The sequence below is a fragment of the Streptopelia decaocto genome (assembly GCF_964273445.1).
Source record: "Streptopelia decaocto genome assembly, chromosome: 4".
Taxonomy (NCBI): Eukaryota; Metazoa; Chordata; class Aves; order Columbiformes; family Columbidae; genus Streptopelia; species Streptopelia decaocto.
In genome coordinates this window covers 74,250,055-74,262,466 of record NC_138658.1, presented here as the reverse complement: position 1 = coordinate 74,262,466, position 12,412 = coordinate 74,250,055, and the positions used below count along the sequence as shown (strand labels likewise).

At 37.1% G+C, this 12,412-nt stretch overlaps 1 protein-coding gene across 1 annotated transcript in view; it reads left to right on the top strand.

The window, feature by feature from the left end:
- The window catches only part of CTNNA2 (catenin alpha 2), a 490,369-nt gene that overhangs the window by 133,500 nt on the left and 344,457 nt on the right, over positions 1-12,412 (top strand). The window contains exon 7 of the mRNA XM_082051003.1: positions 3,847-4,050. Within this exon, the coding sequence (XP_081907129.1) occupies positions 3,847-4,050 (204 nt within the window). The remainder of the gene's footprint in view (positions 1-3,846; positions 4,051-12,412) is intronic.

Genomic DNA, 12,412 nt, shown 5'->3' with positions numbered 1-12,412 from the left:
TTTAGAACAGAACAAACAAAAGAACCCAAAGAAAACCAAACAAACTAAAACCAAACCAAACAAAACCAAATCAAACCAAACAAAACCAAATCAAACCAAACAAAACCAAACCAAAGAAAACAAAAAAAGAAAAAAACCACTAACAACAACATTGGACTAAGGAAACACTGAAAATAATTTGAAACATTCAGCTGATTATTTTTAGAATTTTTTCCTAATGATATAATTTGCTGAGATAGTTCATGTGATGCAGTTTCAGTCTTTTGCTCTTTGTGGCAAAAATGGTGAGATCCCGAGCTGTCAATGGGGCAGTTGATGGCTCTTTAGCACCGTTTGTGCCCCATTGTCCCTGTCCTCCCCCAGGACACAGTGGCTTCTCAGTTCGGAACTCCTGGTCCATAGACATGAGCCCAGGAGGTGCCCAGGACCAGAGAAGCTTCTGGACCAGCTTCTGATGACCAGGGCCAGATTCAACTGGGCTGTAAAATGGGTCCCCCAATGAATTCTCTCTTGGAGCACTCTGGGAGGAGTGGGGCTGTGGATTTTTTTCTGGAAATCTTCTTGAGTGAGCCCTTGCCCACCTTGGGCAAGAGATTATTTCTGCGAGGTACCCTTGAGTAAAAGCAGCATCTTCTTTTTGTGTCTGCATGCTGTGGAGGAGGTTGGTTTCTTCTCCCCAGTATCAAGTGATAGGACAAGAGGAAACGGCCTCAATTTGTGCCAGGGGGAGGTTGACGTTGGATCTTGGGAACAATTTCTTCCCCAAAGGGCTGTTGGGCATTGGAACAGGCTGCCCAGGGCAGTGATGGAGTCACCTTCCCTGGAGGGGTTTAAAAGGCATTTAGACAAGGTTCTTAGGAACATGGTTTAGTGCCATGGGTTATGGTTGGACTCAATGATCCTGAGAGTCTCTTCCAACTGGAATGATTCTATAATTCTATGATCCTCATTCTTGCGTGGTTGTACGGAAATGTTGTTCCAAACTGGTATCGAACCTGCAGTTCGGCAGTTGCCGGAGTGCTGAATAATTTTGGGTAAACCCCATTTCCAGTTGGTTCTCCACTAAACAGATCTGGACAGAATAAAGTCTGTTTGGAGCTTATTGCCAGCCTAAATTGATTTCTGGGCTGCCTCTGTGACACTATTATTGAATTAAATACACTGTTGTGAAGATGAATGTAAAGTTGATTTGTGAAAATCCCAATGCTTATGAACGAAAGTGTGCCAATCAGCTCTATTCTTTGAAGTATTATGGTTTGATGGAAAAGCACAGCTATATCGATATGTATAAGCCCAGCTCCTGGAGAAGTTGCTTCTGATTTAGATGCTTCTAAAACACAGACCCTGGAAGACACATGTGAGATATTATTCCTGATTCTGGCTAATGATGCATTTATTTCTGTGGATTCAATAGAAACAATATGGTATTTAATTAAAATACTTCTATTTCTCTTTATTTAATAATGAGTCTTCATAAATTTCCTGATGTTATGTTTGTTACTATTTAACTGCTACGGATTCAGTTAAGTTATAGATTTCTCAGAGCTTGATCCTCTATGTATAGTAATGAGAGTTATCTTTTCAGTGCATGGAGTTAGTTGGAAGTTTTATTGAGAAACAAGATCTTTATAAAAGCTTTGTCCCACTAAATGAAAGAAAATATATTCACCTGCAATCAGAATTTAGCCTGAAATAAGTTCGTTTGAGCCTGTTCTGATTTGTAATAAATGGATACAATTTTCAACATTAAAAGCAGGTGTTGGTTATGTATCATATCCCCAAATCCTGATTTACATCTTAATACGCTGGGTTGTATTTTTCCGAATTAATTGCTTCATTTGGCTTGCGCTTGTTGATTGCTCTTGGATATTAAAATAAATAGACTAGTCATAATGTTATCAAAATGTTGTGAAAATTAAAATGGTTCATTAACAAAAATCCAAGGTGCTCTAGATTAGGTGTGATTATTAGAATACAAAATGCTTAAACTTTTCCAGATCTGCCTCTTATATTCCTGTTTCTTCGTTTATTTTCTTTTAAAGCTCAAATAAGAAGTGCGTGGCTTACAGAGCATTTTTAGACAATATACAATTATGAAACTGATTAGTATGATTGCAGCAAAAGGTTACTGAATTACACGGTGTTATTAATGTGCCTCTGAGTGGTAGCAGGTGATTATTTTTTTTGTATTTGTTACCTTGAAATACAAAGGGAGAAAAACAACTCAGAATATAATCTAGCGGTGACATAAACCTCATCATATTGCATATGTTTCTACACTAATAGGGTAGAATCTATGCAGTCTAGCTCTCAATATTTGGTAATAAGTTTGATATATAAAGTACACAAGTGTTTATCAGTGATCATAATTTAACAATGAAAATATCAGCAATAGAAAACAGTCTTTGAAAATCAATTTTTTTTTTATAGTGGAGCAAAGATATTTTCCTAACCAGTCAGCTATTTCTCAAATGAAAGATGTTTTTAGACTGTTTGCCTGTAGTGTTCTCTTTTTAACTTTTTCCTCATTTAAAAACAAACACAAATATCTTGCAAATGCCTTTAGAAAGACACTTTTAAAAGTTGCCCAATGGAATGGGTACTTCACATTTTTATCCAAGTGTAATTGTCTAATAATGATAATTTCTTCATTTATTTTCATGTTATATTGAGGCAATATAGTAGCATTTTAACAGGCTTCTGATAAAATACTCAAAATGAAGGAATTAGTTAACAGAGAATACTCCACTTTCTCCTCAGTTATAAGTAACTTGCACCTTTCATATGAATTTCCTGAGTATTCAAGGAGGCTTCAGAAGATTCAGGAAAGAGTAACATTAGTTTACTGCAAGATTCAATATATATGTGTAATACATGAACACTACAGTAGTTTGTGTTGAATTGTTTTTACCCATATGCTTCCCATATACTGTTTTGAACCAGTTCACAGAATCACAGAATCAAATGGGTTGGAAAAGCCCTCAGAGATCATCAAGTCCAACCCTTGGTCCAACTCCAGTCCATTGACTAGATCATGGCACTAAGTGCCATGGCCAATCTCAGTTTAAAAACCTCCAGGGCCGGTGAGTCCAGCAGCTCCCTGGGCAGCCATTCCAATGCCTGACCACTCTCTCTGCACAGAATTGCTTTCTAATCGCCAGCCTAAATTTCCCCTGGCAGAGTTGAAGCCCATGGCCCCTTGTCCTATTGCTGATGCCTGGGAGAAGAGACCAATCCCCACCTGGCTAGAACTGCCCTTCAGGTAGTTCTAGAGAGTGCTGAGCTCACCTCTGAGCCTCCTCTTTTCCAGACTAAACAAGCCCAGCTCCCTCAGCCTCTCCCCATAGGGCTTGTGTTCAAGTCCCTTCACCAGTTTTGTCGTGTTGTTCTCGGCAGAAGTGTTTTATAACAATAGGTTGTGCATTATTTTTAATATTATTTATGTGTTGAGATTTTAGAGCAACCAGATACTTCCGTAATATTGATTTTTTCGGGAATCTGAAGAGAAGCTACCAAATTCATATATACTGAGCTGAAAGAAAAATCACTAAAAGAGAACTGGTCTTTTTTTTAAGAGAACCAGGACAGGAGGATGATCCCCAGTGCTTCCCAGCTCTGATAAAATAAGGACTGCCACTTAACAGTATAACTGACTCTGCTGTTGTTTATTTCTCAGCTTCATGGTAGACGGTTTTACTTATTAGATATGAACGACTAACAACCCCATGAAGCCGCTGAAACAAGAGACGCTTAAAAAATACCGAAGACCCGTGTGCTCTCCTAATTTTTCCTAATTTAAGTGTATACTGATTTTTTCCTAACTTCTCCTATTTTTTTTTCATTTAGAACAAAATTATCTTAGACCCGATGACGTTCAGCGAGGCCCGTTTCAGGCCGTCCCTGGAGGAGCGGCTGGAGAGCATCATCAGCGGCGCGGCGCTCATGGCCGATTCCTCGTGCACGCGTGACGATCGCCGCGAGAGAATCGTGGCCGAATGCAACGCCGTGAGACAGGCCCTGCAGGACCTGCTCAGCGAGTACATGAACAACGTAAGTCGTTCTCTCTTATTCCTGCCTTCTTTTTCAGTGAATGATTCAACCTCGCTAAGCCTAACATTACGACTTGACCCAAAACGCTAATGTGTCTTTATACCTGGAGGAAATATGATGCTATTTGAATTATTTAGCTTGGTAATGGTAGTGCTATTTGAATTATTGAACTTTTTAATGGTAATTGTTTTTGAATTATTTAGCTTTTTAATTTATTGCAAACATTTGAGAGAAGTTGGGTACATTCAGAAGCTCATGGGAGGTGAACTCCATGCTCCCCATAGCTTTGGGATTAAACTTTCTTCTTACGTAATTAACGGCCAACAAGTATTCCTTCTGAGGTAAAATACTCTTTTTAATGAAAACTAATGGCAAGAAATGTAAGTGGAAAATGGCCTAAGAATTATTTTCTTATTGAAGGTGAATACAGTTAATTTCCAACACGATTTCCACTGTGTCTTAGAGGTCGTTGTGTTTATTAGCATGTCACTCATGTGAGATTGTGTGGGTTAAACCTCTGAAGCTCTTCACTTGCTGTTGGAGCTGTGAAATACTCAGTTGCTGTGAAATTAGTGAGTTCAGACGCTCACACAAAGAAACATAACTGCAGTATCTTAAATAAAGCTGTGGGGATTTCAAGAGGTGGTAAATTTTTCTACCTGTCGTGCATAACCTTTGTTCTGCACAACTTAGGCCAGAAAATTCTCTCTGCCTAACATTGTGTATTAAAACTCATAAATATTGTCGCTGTGTCCTTTGGAGATGTATGAAAAAGTCCTAAGCAACTTCAACGACCTCTTTTAAAATGGAAATGTTTGCAACCGGGTATCAAACTGAGCATCCGATGCTTGGCTGTTTCTTGCCTGTCATTGATACTGGAGTATTGGGTGGCACCTTTGGATCCTATTTTATTAGCATCATTGAAATAACACTGAAGAGACTGCTCAAGGATGAACCTTTAACATTGTTATTTTCATTGGTACTGTTATAGTTAGTTGGTAGAGTATCACTAGTGCAAAACTTCACTCCTTCTATTCAGTCATTTTATTGTGTAGTTCAAAATTAACTATTACATTTTTTTAAGGTATTATTCCAATACTAGAGTCAGCTCAAGGTGTAGCTGTTTCTGATGGTGCACAATTTAAAAGTGTGTATTATTTGCTTTTTGATTTTTCTGAAGTGATAGTTGAAAGGTTCTTGTACCGTGAATGAAAGCGAAGTCTGTGCTGTTGTGTTATGCGTTAGAAATTATCAAGAGAGCATTAAATCACAGGTGATGAGACTGGTGGAAGAGGACTTGCTGGATTGCTTCTTACATAATCTTGCTTTGTAGAACTATTACTATCAGCTGAAATCTTCAAAGGTGTTTCAAAAAAACTTGGAGAACTAGTGGATTTTAGCTTCTTATTTTATCGTGGTGCCTCTTCTTAAGTACACAGGTTTTTGGTAACGATGCCATTTGTCCTCAGACCAGAAACATTCCTATTTTATTTCTGACCACATTTGCAGAGAAAGGAGAGTTTTAAATGACCGTAGGCATTTATGACCACACTGGTCATGGCTAATAGAGCTTCATCATTTTTACCTAAACACATAATGGTGTGAGCATCTGTTTTTATGGTTACCATTGTATGTCTACTCTTTTATATAGTCTGAGCTGCACAATTCCGATCAATTTGGTTGTTTCCTTCTTTGTATTGGAAGGTAAACACTTTAATCTATTTTTTTACAGCTATTTAGTAAACTTTATAAGAACTGAATGTATACTGAAGCTACAAAAAGTGAAGTATTTCTGATTCGAACACATCTGGAATGGTAGAATTTGAGAACCATATTGCATTAAATGTTGCTCAGAAGCATTTGGATCTACCATGGGTCTTGTGTTGTATCTGTCAGCCCCATGTCCATGTCATGGATGTTCTAGGGAAGAACCCAAGACCAGACTCCTACCTTTATCGAAATATTTGAGCTTCAGTTGCTTAAACTCCTGTTATAGTTGACAGGGATCAGTATCAATACTGGAGATGAGATCAATACTGCCAAGAGAACCTGAAGAGCCATTTGGATGAGTCAGTGTTATAATCTAATATGGGATAAGTCAAATAACTCTAGACACCTCTGACTATGTTAACTAAATCCCCATTAAGTAGGATAGAAGATTAAATACCTGGCTTGGAGGCAGCTCCGGTTTAGGCATCTATTTAGAGACTGAATTTCACTCATTTATTTGTCGTGGGAGAAATTTCTTCTGATTTAACCATTTCAACCTCTGGGGATGTGTTTTCTTGGTTTGCAGAAATGCTACACGTGTTCATTCTGACAAAGGATTTCACTTGGAAAGATTTTTAGAAGCTTTGATAAGTTTTGAAAGGGTAAAACTGAAAAGCGTATAGCAAACATGATGTGTTTATAGGTCTGATGAAGCATTGGCTGGACTGTCAGAGCATGTTAGCTTTGAGATGACTTGGTGAAGATGGACATCTTGAACATCTTCTGCCCATATTGCCTTAAACCAGCAACCTTGCTCTTGCTTTAAAGCTTTGAAATTAGTTGGATATTAATATGGGTTTTGGTTTTTTTGCTGTTTGATATCTGGGAAATGATGGACCATTTTTTGGCACACTGCTCGCCATGAGACACAAAGAACATAGAACAAATTAAATATATTTTTTGATCTTATTTAAAGTATACAGACAATGAAGTGTGGAGTATTGGCAATGTACTGTACAGTCAATATTAGTTCAGTCCTTCTCCGGCTCAAAATTGTTTCACTCCAGTTATCTAATTATATAATTTGGGTTCAGAGGGGTGTTTCTTTTTATATATATTTCTATTTTTTGATTGTTAAGTAGATTCCATATTCCCTTTTATCTGTTGGATATTTGCACTGCCAAGTCCCATGTAAATCAGTTGTGGTTTATGGTCTGTCTTGTATTAAATTCTCATAGAAGCTAAGTAAAATATCGAGCACAAGAGAACATACTCAGAATGGAGACGTCGTTCCTGAAGCTTCCCTGATCTTTTTCCCCGGTGAATGGGCATGAATGGGAAACGGGGAGGTTTCCAGGCAGCTGTATGAAATACAAGGTTGGCTACACAATTCTGTGTATTTTCTGTGTCGCTGAATGCGACACAAGGAATAAAAAGGGTTTTCCCAGGTTTTGTGTGCAAGAAAAAGGAAATTGCTTCCAACTGAACAATGAAAGAACCTCTACCTTTTAAGTAGTATAAGATGTATTAAAAGAACCCCTCCTCTACTTGCAGACCACCCCCTTGTGCATCCCTTTCTTAGAAAGTTCCCTGCAGAGACGCACGTGTCTTATCTTCTGTGCTCCTGCCGGGCTTTTCAAGTACATGCATTGTACCTCGTGGTGTATTCTCTGCACCTGAGATCTGTTTTGTACTAGTTGTTTTATCAGACTTCACTGGATCAATACGTTCTGCTGCATAAGAAGGGAAAATTTAATACACGCGACAATGTTGTTTTTCCCACTTGTCTACCCGCTTTTTATGGATCCATCACAGACTAACAAGTAGATAATGATGTTCTTACAATTAGATACATGCCAGGAGTAAAATCTCTCTGTGTACTATCCGGAGTTTTACTGGGGAAAGTTAAAGCTGGTTTGCAATTCAGAGAAGTAGACAGAGAGATGCTGCAGATAATTTTATCATTTGGTGACAAGAGAACAGATTTCAATGCAGATGGATAACAAATAATGCTGCTTTTGCAGTTGTGTTGTTTTCTGTTGAAAAGGTTTTAGGAAAAGTGACAGGAATGTATTTCAAGGATTGTGAAAAAACATGGTTGGAGAGGTGTGTTTTGGTTCCTCCTTCCTTCTCAGATAGTGCTGAGTTCTTCCATTTCCTACATGTCAAGTACTATTGTTTTATCCGAGTTGTCTTCACAAATATTCAGAGTTCTGGTCCCAGTTCAGAGGTTATTTAAGCAATAATTGCTATGGGAGGTTTTTGAGTTATTATTGCTGCAGGAAAACTAGTCCTTAGGATCTTTACCCATTCTATGAATAATTATGTATTTGTATATTATATGTTGCATTGACTGGAGTCTCACAGTACATAAACCCTCTGCAAGAACTTTTATCAAGATATCAACAGTTTCATTAGTGTTTGTATATCTGGTAATACGTATTAGTTTCATTTGTCTTATCAGTAACTGTCATAATATTTTCTCAGCATGGTGTCTATTATTTCTATGCTGAACTCAACTGAACTTTAAAACCTTTTATTTCTGGGAAGGACGGGCAGGAGAACTCAGTCATAAGACTTTTGGTTTTCTGTCTCTCACAGAAAATTGCTGGGGATTTTTCAGACTCTTATGTACGTGCGATAAATCTCATAATTTATTTCAAAATAAAATTACATTTCTAGACTTCCTCCCTACAGTGAAGAACTAAATACAGCTCCACAGAAGCTCTTCATACAGTCGCTTTCCATTTGTCGGAATGCAAAAGGAAAGTCATCTAAAGGATGGTTAGCTCTGATTGTGGTCTAGTTTCCTGCTGCTTTACTCTCCTGGATCCTTCAAGATTTGTATTGCAGGCTGGCAGGGAACAAAAATCCCTGAAACCTGGCACTTCCAGCTTCTAAACTCCGACTCCTAGATTAGAAATATGCTGCCAAACATATATAACCCAATGCTGGGTGGCCTTTCTAGCAAGCATCAGGGTGCTGCTGTGTTGATGTCTGATCAAGAAAGGAAGAAAATTATATCTTTGGAAAAATACGCTTAAAAAAGGATGATTTGAATTCCCTCAGACACCATTGGTTTCAATGCCAAGCAGAGACAAACTGAATGTTGGGTGGCTGGAGTGTATCAAGGAGAAATTTGGAAAGCAGTTGCCAAGTGAATAAGCCACGGCTGGTTCCTGCCTTGGCATTAATTCAAGTTCACATTGGAAGAGGCGTTTCCTATCTGGTTCAAATACACAGTTTTGCTCTCAAACCTTTGGGCTCATCATTAAGCCAACCTTCATTCTCACACCCCCAGTTCTCCTGCTCCCAGCCATTGCCAACGTTTCAGAACATCTTGTGTGTGTGTTTTGTTATTTATTTATTGGTTTTTTTTTTTTTTTTAATTGTAATTGGGGTCTGGGGACAGGGAATATTTCTCTATATCCTAGTGGAATGAACAGTCCTTCATTTGAAGTCCTTGTATTACAACAGATAATTTAACATATAGACTTGAGGATGAGAGCACTGCAGATTAGGCTTGTTTTGTTTTGCTTTGTTGATATTTTACTGATAATACCATAGGAATAACATTGCTTACTGTTTTTTATTTGTAATCTTTTTCTCTGAAGTTACTACCCATCCCTGATGCCTCTTCACTGTAGGTGAGATGCTATAGGCTCTAATTCTTGTTTCTTACAGAGAGGAAAATGTCATATCTTGAAAATGCAAAATATAAGAACAAATGAGAAAACACAGGTCTACGGGCAGCTTTGCTTCACAAATATATCAATAAAAAAATCAAATTGCTCCAAGTAAAATTATAGTGTTGCAATACGTGAGAATGAAGCGTCCTTAACAGGCAGCTGAAGTTATAGTACTTGATTTGAGAACAAAAAACATGATAGCAAATGAAAATCCATAAACTCTCAAGAGACTGTCAGCTTCCATACTTAACAACTTCATCTAAATTCATATTTAAGAGAAAAGTAATAATTCTCTTGTCATTTCTGGTGCTGACTTGCAGAAGGTTAATCTGGGCGACAGTAAATTCCAGTTACGAGACAGAGAAATGTCGGAATCTGTGTTGAGATGAACTATCAGGGATGAGCGACAGGATCGACTCACTTAGGACCAGCTCAGCAAGACCATTGGTACCATTGTTGAGTTCCCAGCTTTCTGAGTTATTTTAGAAAGAAAAAGGCCTGTTTAAAGCTTCCTACTTCACTTAAAGCTGGAGATAATCTATTTTACTAGTCACTTTGCTCTTTTAGAGTTATATGAGCAATTTTGTCTTTCCTAACTTGGAAGACACAAGGAAAAACACAGGATTTATGACTGGAGGAATAGGATGTGTTCCCAAATGGGCAGATGTTTTACGATGTGTCACAGCATTGCTTCTCAGGCAGGTTACTATTGCACAAGTGAGTTTTGATTTCTTTGTTCACACATATATATATATATATATATATATATATATATATATATATATTTAAGTCTGTGTTTGATTTTTCTTAGCAGAGCCAGAGAACCATGCTGATATTTTCCATGAGAAACAAATAGAAAAGCTCTGTGAGAAACTAGGACTTTATGGCTTGGAAATGACAAATATGCCAACAATTTATCTTGACTTCAGGTTCTGGTGGTTATAAATTTACACAGCCCCATGGTGCTTCATCTGTTTGGACCAGCGGATGTTTAAATTTACTGAATTAATATTGATGGGAGGAAATGCTGTTTCTGAACCACGGTACTGATAGCTTCTCTATGGGGGTGTTCACTGGAAACTGTTTTTTAGGTGCTTCATTTAAGCTCTTTGTCTTTAAAGGCAGACCATGATATGTCATGAGAAAAGCTTTGTCTTTCTTGTTAAAATGTGTATAAATCACACAAGGATTTTGGAATCTAAAACTGAATTGCTATGATAGGTTGAGTGATGTTTCTGACAGGACATTCCTGACAAGAATGCCGGTAAATCCAACCAAGTGCCTGCTTGTGAGGACTTATTTTATTTTACTTTATTTTGTATCTCTATACAACTAATTAAGCCCAGTGATTGATTTGAAGAGTTAGGAAAAAAAAGGTCTAAGACAGCCTACATTCCAATGCCTCAAAGAATTATCTTCCTTATTATCACTTTATTGTTATTTGGTTGTTAAGGAAATTGCACTTTTGAGGATCTGTTTAAATCTAGACATACTGAGTAATATTTTGCAAAGCAAACCACCTGATGTAGATCTGATAAGAAATGATGGAGCTCCTTCTTACCACTTGTGTGTTTATCCGGTCTATTCCACTCAATATTCCTGTTGCTTTGGATACTACGATTGAGACTGTTGTTAATACGTGTAGACTCATAAAATATTTAGGAGACCTGTGAGAAATGAAGTACAAGGAAAATGGAGATGGAATGAGATTAATGAAAGATGTCAATAGAATTGACACAGTTTTGTTCACGCATATGCAATATCTACGTTCTTTCTGTTATCTGGTCTAGGCTCCACTGCAATGTATTTCAAGAAGTATTAAAGTTAATTGTTATACATTAATTTTCAGCTGCTATGAAACAATTTGTAAGAAAGATTGAAAACAATATGTTTTCAGAAAATAATTATAGCTGTATATAGTAGTAAATATAATTTTGTAATGATAGTAAATTGTCATTTGACCTAAGTTATGGGAAATTTTAAAAATATAGATTGACCAGATATACAATTAAAGCAGAAATGTCTTCAGAACCATGTTTTTCAGGTTGTTGGTGATGGGTTTTAATATTCTTCATCCTTTTTTGCTTCTGAGGTCCCAGTATATCCTATACACGTTTAAAATGAAGACTCTGTTAAGTTTCAGTGGGATTTAATTTAAATGTTTTGCCCAAGATTATTATAATAAGAGTCCCATTTCCTTGGGGTCACAAGCGCTGACAACTTCTAGACCATCAGTTCAGCCTGAGATATTTTATCTTCCGTGTCCCTTGTGACATCCGTGTCAATTCACAGAAGAAAATCAAAGTTAATCCAACATCAGCTCACTCAGCTTCTAAGAATTATATTAAATAATATATATTTTGTGGTGTTTCATATAATCTTTTTAAATCATTAATATGCCCAATATATCCTAAATGTCTATCAGATTTTTTTTTTTTCTTAAACTAGATATTCCGCTTTTTTCCTCTCTTTGCCTTTAGAAGTGCTGGACGCCTAATCAGGAAACACCGCTTTTTCCACATGTGAATTCAAATCTTTCAGTCTCATAAAGAATTGAAATATACAGGAGAATTCTATAAATTATATATGTTTCTTTCTTTGCTGTTTATCTTGGTAGGAAGCAATGACCAGCGGTCAATCACAGACCTTAAAATGAAGTTATTTGCCCTTTATCACTCATTCGATTTGTTCGTATAATGCTTAGTCTTTCTGGGGATCTGTTACTCCAGCATTAAAATTGACATAATGTCAGTTTTAATTCATTAAAGTGCCTTGACATTTCCACATTAAAACAAAATCTGTAATAATATTGCAGTATTTTAATAATTGTGGTATCTAACTGTTGGAGGACGTGTATAATTTCTGTTTCTTTGAAGACATAGGATTTCTCTCAATTTAATTTCTTCTTTAAAGACCACCTGAATCTCCTTAGCAAGTGTATTGAATATTTGCTATAACTGGGC